Below are 17,481 nucleotides of genomic sequence, written 5' to 3' on the forward strand. Positions count from 1 at the left end.
ATAGCATTTCACAAATGGAGAAAGTTCCAAGGGGACGACCCAAGCAAAATATCTTGTTAATAGAGAAAGGCAGTTTTAGTAAGTAGGGTTCAATATATCTATGACACAGAGCCTGAACAAATCACCTCATTGAAAATCTATTTTTGGGTGCCTGGGTGGCTCAGCCATTAAACGTCTGCCTTCAGCTCGGGTCATGATCCCAGGGTCCTGGGATCGAGTCCCGCATTGGGCTCCCTGCTCGGCGGGAAGCCTGCTTCTCCCTCTCCCACTCCCCCTGCTTGTGTTCCCTCTCTCTCTCTGTCAAATAAATAAATAAAATCTTAAAAAAAAAGAAAAAAGAAAGGAAAATCTATTTTTGATTCTTCTATGCCTAACACAGTAGAGTTTATATAGGTATCAGTTTTCTGCTCTCCCCCATGTGTGTGTGTGTGTGTGTGTGTGTGAGAGAGAGAGAGAGAGAGAGAGAGAAACACATCAGCTTGTCTATCAATTTTTGGGGGATTACTGCAATAAGTTTAGCTAACATCATACCAATTTTTACTTTAAACAAAAACAGGTGGATTTATATATTCAAACAGTTTATTCAGAACATATTTTTTGAGGTTTGCACATTTGCCTGGTTGTGTACTAAGTACTGGAAATCCAAAAGACCGGCACCTGGCTGGCTCAGTCGGTAAAGCGTCTGCCTTCGGGCTCAGGTCATGATCTTGGAGTCCTGGGATCGAGCCCCACATCCGGCTCCCTGCTCAGTGGGGAGTCTGCTTCTCCCTCTCTCTCTTTCCCCCTCCCCCCCACCGCACTCATGCTCTCTCTCTCTCTCCAATAAATAAAATCTTAAAAAAAAAGAAAATGAAGTCATCACCCAGTCAGGCGGGTACTGGTGAACAAACGAGCAGGTCGGTAATCAAGCGTCATAACTGCTCTAGCAAGTATAAGGCTAAACTAGCATCTCCAACCTCCAGTCATAGCCCTGCAGTTGCAGGATGACTTCCTGAAGCAGTATACTCGGCCTGGCGAGTTAGGAAGCCCATCAATTTCCAGGTTCCTAACCTTCTTTAAGTCTTTTCCCAAGTCCTGCCTGCAAGGAAACGTCCAAGGAGGAAGCATCTTGCCGGTTCTCTTTGCCACCTCCCATTACACAATGGCCCTTCTCCCAGTCTACAAAGGAAAAGCTCTTCTTTCATTCACTCCCAATTGTCCAGCAAGCCACCAGAGCATAAAGAAATGGATGGTTCAGATGATTGTGTCAGCAAAACCTCTCATCAAGTCACCATAAACCCACTGCCAGGCTTCCTGTCTTTCTCACTGCTGCTTCTCTCCCACTCGGGGTCAAGGACGGTATTAGAAACTGGAAGTTTTGGTGTGCGTTGCCACCATTAACATTCAGACTATGTTAAAGATGGAAGCAGCAGGAACAATGCCATTTTGTTTAAAAATCTTGCCTCTTCCATGCCCTTATTCTGGTCTGTGAGAATCATCAGGGCTGGAGAGGAACACCGAAGAGGGTGGGCCCTTATTTCATCCAGGTGACAGACACATGGCATGCTTCCGTGCCTTATCTCTCCGTATTAAAATGAGAGTATTTGAGGTTTATAAAAAAGCGGACCAGGAATGACAAATCTATGAGGCATGCCTTTGTACTGTCAGTGGGAGAAAGCTTGATACACTCTCTTCCCATCTGTGTCTTTGTTGCATACTTACAATGTTCTCAAAGAGGTGTTAAGTGCTCTGTTTACTTCTGATGGAGAATGGCCTATCTAACCGCAAAAGGGACATAGCTAAGAGAAGTTAGTAATTTATATTTTCTTGAACATGTATTATACTCACAGGAAAAGCATTTTTTTTTTTAAAGATGTTATGTATTTATTTGACAGAGAGCACAAGCAGGGGGAGCAGCAGAAGGAGAGGGAGAAGCAGGCTTCCCGCCGAGCAGGGAGCCCGATGTGGGGCTCTATTCCAGGACCCCGGGATCATGACCTGAGCCCAAGGCAGACGCTTAATGACTGAGCCACCCAGGTGCCCCAGGAAAAGCATTTTCATTAACTTTTCCCAAAAGATTACTGTATCCCCAAATACCAAATTTTCCTTTGTGCTTATCTTTTGCTCAGTGTCAATCATCAACCACTTCTCATTTTTTCCCCCTATTTACCACATAATTAAAACTAGTTTATCTTAGTGGTAGTATATTGTGGATTCCACTGTAAATAATGTACTTAACAATCATGAATAAAACTTAATATATCTGGGTTGTAGCCCAGTGCCTTTTCTTTTTGCTGTTAATTTCCTCCAAGTAGATTAACCTGGACTCTTAACCCAATAGCTACTTATGTAGTGGTGTAAAACAAAATGTTCTCTAAAGCAATCCAGGATATAATACTCTGGATTTTTAAAAAACAGCCTCATTTAATTAGGATTAATTTCTCCCTCTCAGACTTGATATGTGATTCTATTTTGGTAAAAAGCATAATTATAAAAGCTTACTTATTTCCAGACATGAAATGATATTTCTAGTCTAGATTCTATCTGGAATTTTCAGGTGTCTGTTCCTCTCTGTCCAGCTGTCATTTCTCTTTAGGGTACCGCAAGATGACCTAGAGATTTGCCATGCTGAGGGTTTTTTCTGTGTACAAAGGAAAATGGGAAGTGCGAATGAGGGTGAGGGGAAGGCCAGGAAGGGAGAGATAAAGAAAGAATCCTGACAGGCAGTTCCAGAACCTGCAGAACCCCACACACAAACTGAGCTCAGGAGTCTGCACTTCGGAGCCCAGGGGTTTCCAAGTGGAGTGTGTGCATACAGGCTGTGCAACAGAGAACACTGGGGTGTCAGAAGCATTGATTATATGTGTGTTTTCTTTAATGGGTCGGAACAATGACTTGTATTGCACTCACCTGGGTTGACACGGGCACCCTCTGCTCAGTCTGTGCGTCAGATGATCACACTGTCATAAACTTTCCTCGGGGAGTGGAAGGGTAGTTTCACTGCTCCAGGGGCCACCTGTGTGGCCTTCTGCATTTGCCCTTTTTCAGCAGGGCTGTGATTGTGGCAATTTATGGAGCTTGGTTAAGAAGATTTACAGATTATGCCAGCCGGTGTTCATTGATAATCCTTGCAAAAGGGACAACTGGCCTTAAAAGATTTCTGCAAACAAAACAAACACAAACAAAAAATTAAAAGCATAAAATCAGATTAAAGAAAATATTGGTAACATAAAAACAAGGATCTAACAAAAATAAGACAGCTATTTGTTTTTCAGTTCTTATTATCACAAGTTCTCCATTATTCATGTTCCAAGATAAAAATATTAATGATTTAATCAGAACTGACAAGCAGTGGGCCACAGAATTTTGGTATCATCAAGAAGGCTGTTTAAGAGGGATTTATATCTACTGTCATTAATGATTACTTGGGTCTTGTGTATACTAGGCCTTCAGCCAGGGATGGTATAAGAAAACAACCATAATTCAGAAGATATTTTAAAATATGAATTATTTCATGATTATGTCATCTTTTTTACTCCTATTTGTATGTATGATTTATTACATATTAGGTTATTTTCATAAATAACTAAGCAAACATGTTAGGCTTGTATGCTGCTTTGGTTAAGATTGCTGTATAACCAACCAACCCAAAGCTTTGTGCCTTAAAACAGCAATGTACTATTATCTCTCATGATCTGTAGGTTATCTGGGCTCAACAAGGTAGTTTTAACCTGAGGTTTCTTATGTGGTTTCAGTCAGTCTTCTGGAAGCTCTACGGGGCTGGATGTTCAAGATAGACACTCAGGTGGCTGGCAGTGCATGCTGGATGTTGGCTGGGAGCTCATCTGGGTTGTTGGCTAGTGAGCCTGTACATGGCCTCTCCATGGGGTTCGGGCTTTCACAGCATGGTGTCTGGGTTCCAAATGGGGGAGACCCAAATGCCTTCCTAGAGGAAGGAAGCAGAAACTGCCAGGCCAGTTGAAGTATGCCCCTAAAAATGGAACAGTGTTACTTCTACATTTGTGCCATGTTCTTTTGGTCAAAACAGTCACAGGGCCTACCGAGATTCCAAAGGGTGGGTAAGAGCATATAATTAAGACATTATTAAGAATCTGGTCCCTGGGGTGCCTGGGTGGCTCAGATGGTTAAGCGTCTGCCTTCGGCTCAGGTCATGATCCCTGGGTCCTGGGATCGAGCCCCACATCGGGCTCCTGACTCAGCAGGGAGTCGGAGACTGAAGTGCTAGCTGTGAGCCAAGCAACACCTGGGGTTAACAGAAGTTGGAAGAGAGGCAGAGAAGGATTTTCCACTGCAGGTTTTAAAGGAAGCCAGGCCCTGCCCACACCTACCCTCTAGCACCGCAGGACAGTGGGTGAGTGAGTGAGTGAGTGAGTGAGTGTGTGTGTGTGTTTAAAGATATATTTATTTATTTTAGGAGGGGTGGGGCAGAGAGAGAGGGAGAGAGACACTCAAGCAGACTCCACACTGAGCATGGAGCCTATTTTGGAGCTCCGTCTCGCAACCCATGAGATCGTGGCTGGAGCTGAAATCAGGAGTCTGATGCTTAACAAACTGAGCCACCCAGGTGCCCCTTTGTCTGTGGTTTTAAGCTAGCCAGTTTATGGTACTTTGTTACAACAGCCCTAGGAAACTGATACAGTAACTATATATATTATATATATATATATATATACTACAAAGATTTATTCATTTTACTTGGTTAAAGGGGCTTGGCATTAAATAAGCCCAACTAATTCTTTTGTCAAGATTTCTTTCTGGTTCACCTTTCCAGAGACATGAGATGGGGCTTTCTCAGGGCAGGTAAAGCTGTGCCTCATCCATCTGTGCCTTCCCAATGGCAAGCAGAAACATGTAAATAATAGGTATGCAGTTTGTTTGATGAACCAAACTGGGCCTTTAAAAAATTTTTTATTAAAAAAAAAGAAACAATTAGGGCTCCTGGATGGCTCAGTCAGTTGAGCATTGACTCTTGGTTTTAGCTTAGGTCATGATCTCAGGGTCATGAGACTGAGCCCTGCATCAGGCTCCGCATTCAGTGCAGGGTCTGCTTGAGTTTTTCTCTCCCTCTCCCCCCAAACATGCCTCCCTCTCTCTCTACAATAAATAAATAGGGCGCCTGGGTGGCTCAGTTGGCTAAGCAACTGCCTTCGGCTCAGGTCATGATCCCAGAGTCCCGGGATCGAGTCCCACATTGGGCTCCCTGCTCAGTGGGGAGTCTGCTGCTCCCTCTGACCCTCCCCCCTCTTGTGCTCTCTCTCTCTCAAATAAAAAAAAATAAAAAATAAAAATAATAAAAATAAAATAAATAAGTCTTTGGGGGAAAAAAGCTAGATAGATATTTTTAAGGTTTCCCCCCCATATAATATTGTCCTGATCATTACTATACCCAATCAAAGGGCTACCTATCAGTGAAAAAAAAAAATCATGATTTTTAAAAAAATTATAAAATAGAAACATAACAATAGCTAACATTTATTGAGCAATACCAAGATGCTAAGTACTGCTGAGTCCTTTATACATACCTTCATGCTGAATCTCATCACTGCCTTATTACTTACTCTGATTTTAAATGTGAGACTCAAAATAGATAATTTGCCAAATAATTGATAGAGCCAGGGTACCAACCCTCCATTAGGACCAAATATATGAAAATGCTCAAATCTGCACCAAGACCAGAGCCATATGTGGCTATTAAAGTATAAATGAAAATGAATTAAAATTAAACAAAATTAAAAATTCAGTTCCTTAGGCACACCACCCACGTGTCAATGCTCAGTAGCCATATGTGGCTTGGTGCAGGTACAGAACATTTTCATCACTGTAGAACGTTCTATTAGAAAGCACTGGTCCGATCCCTTAACAGAATACATTGAAAACCCATGTTACAGCCAGTTAAGGAAAGAGAAGGAATAGCAGAAGGAAGAGAACAGAGGAAAAGGGAAGAGAAAGATTTAGGGTTGAGGGAGAACCTTTCAGTGAAGAAAGAAGCCTATCTCTAGGGGTAGAGTGGGCTCTGAGAATATTTTTAGTCTGTTGCATTATAAAGGTTGACAGTGGAAATTCCAAAGCATATTAAATATATACTTTTTAAAAATTAGAGAGCTACAATTTAACTGATAAATCTCAACTGTGTGCCTGGCATTGAGTGAGGGCAGACTGCTAGGTCAACAAATAGGCCTAAGTTACCATCATAAAAATTAGAGAGCTATTAATCCAATAATTAGAATAAAGTATGACAGTTGTATTTTGAAGTGGAAAAAATTCTATGGAAATAAATAGCAGAGGGGCCCATGGTAAACTTGATAGGGTTCAGGGGTTCCTCCCTGAGGATAAAGTGCCACATAAACTGAGAAAGGAAGGATCATCCAATCATCCAACCATCCAGTGGCAGGGGGGTGTTTCAGGCAGATGGCCAGCGGTGAGAAGGCCTGATTCGAAGAAGGACTGAAGCAGTTAAATGTGTGGCTGGAGACAGGGAGAGCTGCAAAAGGTGAGCCAGGGCGTCTGGGCAGGAATCAGAATTTGGGATGGGTGGGGAGCTTGCTAACATATTTTGTCATAAGGGTGATGTAAAACTTTGAGGATTTTTTAGCCAAGAAGGGGTACATTCAGATTTGCATTTGTAGAAGATCTCTCTGGTTGCCATGCTAAGGATGGTTTAAAAGGAAGCAAGGCTGAAGATGGGGAGGCTACTTGGAAGCTGCTTGGTACTCGGATGGCAGTAATGCCTGGAGAAATGGTGACTGTCAGGATATTTGGAGCTAGAATGTATAGACGTTGGTGATCACTGGGTTGTGTTTGAAGGACAACCTTTAGGTTTCTAGTTAGGGCAACTGCATGGAGTAGGCATCTGCAACCTACAGCCGACTGGCCAAATCTGCTCTGTCTTGTTTTTGTAAATAGAGTTTTATGGGAACCCAGCCATGCACATTCTTTTGCATACTGTCCATGGCTGCTTTGAAATATATTGACAGAGCTGAGTAATTGCAGCAAAGATCACATAGCCCTAAAGGCTAAAATATTTACTATCTGGCCCTTTAAGTAAATGCCAACTGGGATAAATTGTCTTACTCTCATTTATTGAGGGATTAACACTTACCAATGTTCTAAATAATTTTCATGTGGTGCGTATGTTATGATACTCCATCCCAATTGGCAAACATGAAGTGTTGCTATTGTCCCATTTTAGAGGCACAGATGTGACATTCTTACTCATACCCGTAGCTTCAGTTACCACCCCCATACCAGGGACTCACCAAATGTTGACTTCTAAACCAGACCTCTCATTTGAACTTCGGATAGGCGTATCTCTAACAGCCAGTCTCAGAGATGGCCCAAAACTCAATATGCCCCAAACCAGACTCCTGCTTGTCCCCTCAAACCACATCATCTTTCAGTGTTCCATTTTTCTCAGTGAATATCACCAACCAGAAGAGCAAGCCAGAATCGAAGGAGCCCTCCTTGGCACTTCTCTCTCCCTGTCCCTTCTCTTGTCCATTCTATCTAAAGATTGCTGAAATCTGAAATCTGGCTGCTTCTCTTCATCTGGATCACCTACCACCTGCCAAGTCCATCTTATTAATAGGATCGTCATTTATGTGGGTTCTGTAACAGCTTTCTCATAAATCCATTTCACTCCACCCAGACCCTCCCCCAATCTTCAAACTGCAGCCAGAGTGCACTTTCAATCCTGTCAACCTCCACCTCCATTCCCCACCTAACCTACCTTTTCGATGGCTTTTCTTGTTCTTAGGATGCCCATCAGTTTTTTCATTGTTTTTATGTTGTTTCATTGTTTTTTAATTACTCTACAGACAACTGATAGGAAGGCAAAATAATTCTTTTCAATACACATGAAATAAATTCTGAAGGCCAGGGTTCAGTGAATTTAGCCTCCCAATTGTGGAAGAAGCCAGTTTTATGTCCATTACTAATTCATGTCACTGTTTCTGACCCAGAAATGTGTCTGTCTGAGCAAGTTTTAACTTCTGCCTGGTAACTTCATTATAGGAGTTAATACAAGACTATAGACTATAATACAAGTTCATTTTATATGCATATGACAGTCATGCTTTTACCTTTATCAGGGAAATTATCTTCTAACTCTCTTTATAAGGCACAACCCGTGGTTGGCTCTCTGCCAATGCTCCCAGTCTCACCCTGGACCAAGCACCCTCTGTTTGTCTCCACTCCAGCCCTGGCTCTCTCTTGTCTCCTGTAAGCACCACGTTCCTTCCCTTCTCAGAGATGTCCTTTCCTGGAATTCACTTTCATCCCAGATGTTTTTCATCCCTTCTTGTAGTAAATACTTTTTTATCCTCCAGGTCTCTAGTTAAGGATCCCTTGCTGGAAAGCTTTTCCAGACCTTTCAGAGAAGGATGCATTCTATTATTAGAGGCTGGTAAAACACAGGTTGTGCTTGTTACTTTTGCAATTTTACATTTGTAGGATTAGTTGATGCTTTTTAACACAAGTAACATTTTTCTATATGACTAAAGGCAAAGCATGATAATAGGATGGAGGTATGCTCACACTGCCTCCTCAGCACCTAGCCCAATGCCTTGGCCTTTGCAAATGTTACATACACAATAAATATTTTATACAGATTTTTGGCTGTAAGTACTTACTGCTCAAGAGAGGTGGACTGAAAAAATATATATTTGGGAGCCATCACCATATAGGGTTAGCCATGAAGATGCACAGGAAGCAAAACCATTGGGCTGAGCAAAATGAAGGCTCTTAGGAACCTTGTTCAGGTGGAATAATTGGACAGGAGTCAAACTGTAGCCACTTGAAGTGGGTGAACTAGAAGCAGTTAATACAGATGGCACTTGCACAAAGTTTGGCTCTGAAGAGATGAGAGGTATAAGTGACACTGTGGTCATTCTTTAATAACCTCATTCTTGTATTATATATGCTTTCTTGACTGAAAAGCAAGGATTTACAAGTAACATTTAAAATAGCAAGAAAATTGGAGCTGTGTAGTATCTACCTTTAAAACAGTAACAGGCTTATAATGCAATCTGGTGTTGTTAGTTAAACATAGCTTTTGAATGCAAATAAATTGTTAATTCTTCAGCTAAGGGTTTCTTATTTTTAGGCATGGGGACAAGGTTGGAAAATGGCAGCGCTAGAGTTTACTTAGTCTGTACTTTTTAAAAAATTCGATTTTAAATTTCTTCAAAGAGACTGGTTTCCAGGAACCTGTGACCTGCCTGGTCTGTACGGTCTTTGGAGCTTCAGACTCCACCCAAGCATAAGAGGCTTTTCTGTGCCTTTTATGAAAGGAAGGGAGGAAGGGAGAAATGAATGTTGCTTTCTGAGTTGATAAGATTAGAGCTATATTGTCGTTAAGGCTGTATGAAATCAATTCTAAAACCAGACCAGATTTAACCGCTCTTACCCAGAGTAAAGGGCCCTCCCCCTTTCCAAGAACAAATCAGCCAAGTCACCACTTCCTATTAATTCTAAAGCCCAGAAAAGCTCATAATTTAGGCTGACGTTGCCCTGGGAGAACACAGCAAAGGAGGCAGTAGCTTCCTTTTCCCTTTCAAAGGTCGCTTTATCAGCGCTCTTTCTAAATATTGCTTTCACCTGCTTACATCAGAAAACTGTCAGTTCGATTGGGAGCTCTTGATAGTCTATTTTGCCTGAAAACACTGAATGGGTGGGTGGATCTAAGTAGCATCGAGGTCTCTGGGCAGAAAGAGCTCTTAGAGATGTGAGCCTGGTAGCCCTGCAACACCCCGCAACAAATCCAACTTGAGTAGGTGGCGCAAAGAAATCTAAAACCCAGATTCACGTTCTTCCTTGTCAGTTTGCGCGTGGGGGTCGGTGGCAGATAAGAGCCAGTGCACAACTGCCAGTCCTGGGCTGCCAACTGCCTTTAGTCGGTTTGTCCAAGGAAACTCTCCCCGATGTAAATTTCTCCCAAGGTTGCCTTCGCCTTGGCCGAGAGGCGTTTCCGAGCCCGTTCACCCAGGGGTTGTTTGGTAAACAAGGATGCTCACGAAGTGCCTGTATTTGGAAAGGCGCTGGCCTGCGGCGCGCATTCCCGTGCACCAGCCCGGGACCAGGTGGCGGGGACGAGGGCTCTGGTTTTACCCACAGAAGAGCGAGAAGGACCAGACCGGTGGAGGCTCCTCCTCCAGAGATGCTGGAGGCACTGCGTAGTTCCCTGCGCCTAACCCTGGCGCGGGGCCCCCGCCGGTGGCAGCCCGCGCCGCTCAGTCAGTGCGCGGGGGCTTGGCCGCGCCGCTCGCTTTCGCGTCCAGCCGCGCGCTGCGTGCCGCCGCCGCTCTCCGCAGCGCCGCGCTCCCGGAGCCTCCCCATGGCCAGCCCGACCTGTGCCGCCGCGGCCCTCGCCCGCCAGGTACCCGAACCCGGGTGTTTGTGGAAGGGGGGCGGATTGGACCCGGGTCTCCGACGCCAGCCGGCCTGGGGGGGCGCATCGCTGGCGTTTCCTGCACCATCCTGCTTCGCCGCACATCGCCGTTCCGTCTCCACCCAGGCGTTTCCTCTCTCCCCAACCCTAACCGAAATCTAGACCTCCAGCCAGCGGACTCCGCGTTGGAGAGGCCCCCGCCGGCCAGTTCTAGCGCCCAGCCGGTGACCCGCTCCGGAGCGCGGCGCGGACAGCCACGGGGAACGTGAGGTTCGCCATGGAAGCCGCTTTGGGGGAGGAGGGAGAAGCGGAATTTCTGGGCTGCCAGAACTGACAGCCACATCCTGCGTGCTTTGGCCACCCCAGAAGATTTTGACCGCAGCCCTCTGCCTCCTTGGATTCCCCACCCCCCCGCACGTAGCTATATAGCAGATTAGGCTTTTTTCTATTTTATTTTATTTTTAAAGGTCTGCACCTTTTCCCAATTCGTCCCACTTCCATTGTGTCCTTAAGTATCTTTTAAATTACTTCCTAATTCCCTGAGGTTTTGTCCTTAACCCGTGAGGTTTGGTGTCGATGCGCCTGCATTGCAGGACCCTGCCCTTGGAGAAAATGGTTCATTCTCGTCCTCATCCCTTTTCCAGTCTTGCTATTGTGCGCCAGTGATTGATAGGACCACGAGGCTGAGAGCGCCCAGGAGATTTTTCTATACATGGCTGAAAACCCTAGTCTAGACTATTTACTCGGATATAAGGGGGACAGTTACCTTCTTGTTCTTTGCTGGTGAACCCTGGCTCTGTAGGGCGACCCTGGAATTTAACCAGCCTGCCCTAAGCCAGCGGTGGAGGACGAAAACAGCTGGGTAGAAAGTGAAGGACAGCACTCCCAGGACGCTCTCCTTTGGGGCTGCTGCCTGGGTGCTTGATCCTCCTTTTCCTCTTTGCTTGGGTACCTGAGCGGAGCCCGCGGTGTGATGGTGAGTGATACTGATTACCCCAGGCCGCAGTTACCCACCTGGTTGTACTTAATGAATTTAATTCTTCTTTAAGGACTGCAATAACGGATGCTCCCCAGAATGTACCGGAGAAGCGGGATCAAAGGAGGTGGTGGGGACTTTCAAGGTAAGTTATTTGCCAGAGGTTAAGTGAAACAACAATCAACTGAATGAATCTATTTCCTGTTGAGATTTGGGCAATTTTTCCCGGGTGCGTTATATAGTAATTTAGATATGCTGCCATACATTTTAAATTCCATTCTTGGGGGGGGGGATCATTTGGGGAGCAGTAATATCTTCACATCTAAAATTACCTGGCAGTTGTTTATTTCATTTCATGAATCATAACTGTTTTCTTGGAAAACAATTAATTTGTAAATATTCACCTAGAGGTTTATCTGATTGTATAAATAAGTATAACCCTTCACTAGTGGAAAAAGTTACACTTATAATTTTTCTCTTTAAAGCAACACCTAACATTATGCAGTAAATGTGTTGTGTTTCCTTACTTTCTCTCTGAATTATGGGTTTTATATATTAAATAACCTCATAACTTCCCAGACGACTAATAAGCAAATGAGAATCTTGTAAAAGCACTTTGAAAATCATAAAAATACAACTATAAGGTGTATTATTATTTTCTCTATGAATCTTTATCTCCACCCCACCCCACTGCTTCCCACCAACCATGGAGGGTTTTGCTTCTCTTTTAAGTCTCCCTCCTCTCTCCTGCCTATTTCAGTCACTGTCAATTGTCATCCATAGCACAGAGTGTCCTAATGATCTCACATCCTGGCAGGGTTCAGAGAGGGAGTGGAAACTTGACTCATCAATTTCCCACACACCCAGCTCTTACTATGTGGTAGGCATTGGAAATCTGAGGATAAATTCAAGATAAGGTCTCTGCTCTCAAGATTAAAAAAAGAAGAAGAAATAGGTAGATAGATAGATTCAAATATAGTAATTTCCTGACTAGAATAAGTCATTGAGTTTATTTGTCCATAATATTCCTGGTCCTTTAAAGATAATATCCTCTATAGCCTTATAGCTGATCTAATCTACTCTGCTAGTCTATGAAGACTAAGTTTTAATACATTCTGGGGACGTAGGTATTGAGATATGGATTCTAGAAAGAATGAGATAAAATGGACTATTTGATACTCTCTCAGGGTTATTTTATATAGTAGGTATATTCCTCAAAGGGTATATAGACAAATGTGATTTTTCCCTGAAAGGCCTTTATATTTTTATACATAGAGAATTTTTACAAAGTTAAAATTAATTCATAATGTTGGGGCCCCTGGGTGGCACAGTTAGTTGAGCATCCAACTCTTGGTTTCAGCTCAGGTCATGATCTCAGGGTCAGGGGATTGAGCCCTGCATGGGGCTAGAGCTCAGCGAGGAGTCTGCAGGAGTTTCTTCCTACACCCCCCCCCCCCCCCCCACCACTCCCTGTGCTCAAGCTCTCTCTCTCAAATACATCTTTTAAAAAATTCATAATATAAATAATCTATTTGTTGAATTTAGATTTCTGTATACTAGGTTTTAGTTAAAGGGGGGTGTACTGACATTCTATGCTTGTATTTACATATTAAAACATGAGTTGTAATGGTGGTTGTATTCACAGTGCATATATAATGAGGCAAATGAAAAGTGAGATTGATAATTTGGGGGGGAAATGGTGGGTTTTATAGGACTATTTTTGCTTTTGACAAAAAGCAAAGATTTTTTTCTTTATTTACTCCATTTGTATTTTTAAATTGCCTTTTGAGTTTCTTATGGGTAGTTTTCATATTGCATCCCTTCCCCCATTTTGATGCAGTCATTTTAAAGTGAGGATGCAGTTTCCCAACAAGGCCCAGAAATGAGATGCCTTATTACTGGGGAATCCTACAAAATCTTTCTATGAACTCCAGAGCCTTCTTTGTTTCAAAGAGATCAGCTGTCTATTTCTTCCACTTTCCCTTGCTTTATAGATCTCCACAGAATGTGACACTCCAAATCTGTAATTCTCTTCTTCATACCTTTCTACTAGATTTGATTTGACTTTTTTAAGGATTTATTTATTTATTTGAGAGAGAGTGAGCAAGCAAGCTGGGTGAGGGGCAGAGGGAAGGGAGAGAGAGAATCCACAAGCAGACCCCCTGCCCTGCTGAGCATGGAGCCCCATGCAGGGCTCGATCCCAGGACCCTGAGATCATGACCTGAGCCAAAACCAAGAGTCGGCTGCTCAACCTACTGAGCCACCCAGGCACTCCTCTATTAGATTTTAAAAGAATATCTCTAAAAGATAATGAACATAGCACCTAAGGCTTTCCAAATAGAGTAAGAAAAGTGTACTTATTGTAGAACAAAGTTACGTATTTCCTGATGTAATGCAGAGAGAGCTTTTAAACATTTAAGTGTTGTGTCCAATGCAGAGAAGTATGGATACGATACTGAGTGGTGAACAAGAGATGTGGCCTGAATGCTGGCTAATACAGAGCTCAGGTGCAACCAGGTTGCATTAGCCTGCTCCGGCCTTCCCCATTTCAGAGCAGATGGTTACCCAAGCATGAATTTTGTGTTAGGAAGTTGTTGTTTTTAATATGCTTTGTTTTTGTCAATACTTCTTGTCATTTCACAGTCTAGTCATTGTGGCCTTCCAAATTCTTCCACAAGCATATGGCCTGAAACATCCTGACTTTGAAGTCATCAGAGAACATGGAGCACTGGAAGGAGACAGATTAATTATGCAGGAGAAAGTATCATTTTACAAAGACTGTTATTTTTATCCATCTTTGGAAAGGAAATGTAGAAAAAGGTTTCTAAACAGTGATAAAAACTGTTTGCAAAATTTGTTTCTTTATGCCAAAGATTTTTTTCCCCTTAGAACTAGATTTCACAGCTACTCAAAACCATTCACAAACCTTCAGGTAATATTGGTTATTTTTGAATTTCATTCAGTTTACTAACTGTTTTGATTTAATATTCTTAGGTAATTTCTCTTGGAGCTTAGGTTAAAAGCTGTTAGTGTCAGTTTCCAGAATTACAGAATTTTTTTTTTTTTTTTTTTTTTTGAGAGAGAGAGCACATGCACGTGGGGGGAGGGTTGCCTGGATGGGCAAAGAGCGACGGAGAGAGAAAATCTTAAGCAGGCTCCACACTCAGCATGGAGCCCTCCCTGGGGGCTCCATCACATGATCCCGAGATCATGACCCGAGCCGAAATCAAGAGTCGGATGTTTAACCGAGTCACCCAGGCACCCCAGAAATTGTTTTAAGTGAAGGAAATTAGACTTCTTGATGAAATTCTGAAGGCACTCAGTTGTGTATTACTTTGAAAAAACTGCATGTAGTGCAATCCTTATTTACAAATTAGAAAGTTAGAGGGTTGCTATTCCTATCATTAATAAGTCACATCTTACAAAAGGATATAGTCACTTACTAAAATAGAATACCTGGTAATTTAATCATTTGTATTCAGTTTTCAGGAACTTAAATAGTAGTATCAAGTTATAATTACAAGAGCACGAAGTCCAGCATAAAAACACCTTATTCTATATCTTTGCCATTAACTAAATCTCACAGGGCCAGTGGATCACTGTGGGTTGTCCTAGAGATATTTTAAGGACAGAGTTCAGAAAAGTAAAAATTATATACTGGGCCATGGTCATTCTTAAAGTTGGTTCTTTAAGGATTTGTAATAACAAAAGGGTCTTCTATGAAATACAGCAAGCACACATGATTTTTTAAAAAATTATTTGACAGAGAGAGACACAGCGAGAGAGGGAACACAAGGGGGGGGGTGGGAGAGGGAGAAGCAGGCTTCCTGCAGATCAGGGAGCCTGATGCGGGGCTCGATCCCAGGACCCTGGGATCATGACCTTAGCCGAAGTCATTCGCTTAATGACTGAGCCACCCAGGCGCCCCAGCACCCACAATTTTAAAAAACTATAGCAGTCTGTTATGTTGAGATATCCAAAACCATGAAGATCAATCCATGTTTAGCGAAATTTAGAACAGAATTATTAGCACATATTTGATGTGTATAATAGTTACTGTGCTAAATGAGAGTCCAACATAATCTAAAGAAATGACTCCCTTTTCTAATTGTTCAAATTAATTAAAAGATTTTATAGGGGGTTGGGATGTCCAAATAGAGGGGTTGTATGAGCAACTGCTAGGTAGTTTGAAAAGCTGAGGATACCACCAGCCTGCTGGGCCAGATGGGGTGCTCCACACTTCCTCCTGGAGGAAGAAAGGAGTTGGGATAAACTGGCTACACCACATGTCCAGTGTTACAGATGGAGGAAATGTTGGGGGAGAAAGAAGAGGTGAGGATGGGAAGGCATCTGTAGCCAAGTGTAGTCCTTCCATGTTTTTTTTTTTTTTTTTTAAAGATTTTATTTATTTATTTGAGACAGAGAGAATGAGAGAGAGAGAGTACATGAGAGGGGGGAGGGTCAGAGGCAGAAGCAGGCACCCTGCCGAGCAGGGAGCCCGATGCGGGACTCGATCCAGGGACTCCAGGATCATGACCTGAGCCGAAGGCAGTCGCTTAACCAACTGAGCCACCCAGGCGCCCCGTAGTCCTTCCATGTTAAACAGAGGCATGTAGACAATGCTTAAGAGCTAGTCAGGGTTCAGGCACTGGTGGGTGTGTACCCCCAGTACAGCCCACCCATGTTCCTTGTTGACAGATGCTGTTTGCAGTTCTCTGACCTGCCCTGCTAGCCTCCCTTGCAGCTAGATAGATCAGTGTGACACATTTCTGACCAATGAGGCATATGGAAATTCCTGGGAAAATTTTGCTCTTGTGATCAGAGGAAATAGACTTGTCTGCTGTTATCATTTTCCTCCCCTATCTGTGGACCTTGAAAATCATTAAAGCTGAAGCTACAGCCATAATGAGCTTTCTTTTGACTCTGATGAGAAGGCTCAGAAAATCACACGGCCTTGGGATTATGGGGTACTGCCAGGCCTGGCTCCTCCAGACTTACGTGAGAAAACCAATTCCTATTTGTGTGTTTGACTTACTTGCAGCTGAATGCATTGCTAAGTGATAAGTAAAAGGTTAATGCTGGACATTAGTGAGAGGTAGAATTGAACAAAGAAGTTAATGCCATACTTGGGATACTTGATTTTGCAGCTAAAATATTTGGACTTATCTATGGCCATTATTCTATTCATGGACATTGAAGATTATGATCAAGCATGTGATTATGTTCAGAAAGATGATAGGGAAGAGATACAGGATAGTTGCTACTGACAGGGTAGTAGAAATTGAGGCATCAGACTTACTAAAGAGATTCTTGAAAGTACAGGTGTCTCAATTACTGATAGGGGAAACTGAGGGCTGGGAGAATGTTGTTGAGAAGGGTAAATCATCTTGAAAGTAATGAAGATGTAAAGAAAATATAGGAAAACATGCACAATGAATTTGTTAATGGAGGTCATGTCTGGGAAGTGGGAACATGGTGGCCAGGGTACTAGTTGGAAATGTTATTGACATTTTTTGAAAGTTGGGAATTTTATACTTTCCATTTTTCTTCCCTTTATGGTAGAATTTTAAATAATAAACATGCATTCCTTTTATTAGATGAAGGATTAAGAAGTAAAGTAGAATGTAATATGATATCAGAAATAGGGATCAAGTTTTGGAGGAAATATGTGCTCTATTTTAGATACGTTTAGTTTGAGATAACCAAGGTCCTGTGATTACAAAATAATGTATGGCTTTTGATAAGAATTCACAAATGAGACTTGAATCTCTTAAGTGGTTCTCAGCCCTTCCAGTGCCTTGTAATCTCCTGGAGAGCCTTCAGTGAAAATTGATGTGAAGTCCCACTCCTGAGTTTCTTTCTTTTTTTCCGGAGTTTTTGTGCATCTTGGGTACAGCATGAGCAGCGGTATTTCCTTAAGAAAAAAAAAAAAATCTTCCCAGGTGAACCAATTCAGTAGCCAATGTTGGAAACCATTGCTCTTCAGGTTGCTGAAATCTTCAAGGGAGATAATGTGGTGTGGTTCTGAACCCTGAGTGCCCAGTTAGAATCACTTGGGTAAGTTTGAATAACCAACCAACCACTCCCCTGCCCTATCCCTCTGAGATTCTGGTTCAATTC

At 42.8% G+C, this 17,481-nt stretch overlaps 1 protein-coding gene across 2 annotated transcripts in view; it reads left to right on the forward strand.

Moving 5' to 3' along the window:
• Nucleotides 1–17,481, forward strand: part of BCAT1 (branched chain amino acid transaminase 1) — a 98,974-nt gene that overhangs the window by 21,714 nt on the left and 59,779 nt on the right. The window contains exons 1-2 of one of the 2 annotated variants that reach the window (XM_035028068.1): nucleotides 10,272–10,372; nucleotides 11,434–11,505. In XM_035028068.1, the coding sequence (XP_034883959.1) occupies nucleotides 10,331–10,372; nucleotides 11,434–11,505 (114 nt within the window). In that variant the 5' untranslated portion in view covers nucleotides 10,272–10,330. Of the gene's footprint in view, nucleotides 1–10,271; nucleotides 10,373–11,433; nucleotides 11,506–17,481 lie in introns of those variants that run through there. The other variant, XM_035028067.1, reaches the window with a different exon arrangement.

This window comes from Mirounga leonina, unplaced genomic scaffold, assembly GCF_011800145.1.
Source record: "Mirounga leonina isolate KUSES-001 unplaced genomic scaffold, KU_Mleo_1.0 Mir_201, whole genome shotgun sequence".
Classification (NCBI taxonomy): domain Eukaryota; kingdom Metazoa; phylum Chordata; class Mammalia; order Carnivora; family Phocidae; genus Mirounga; species Mirounga leonina.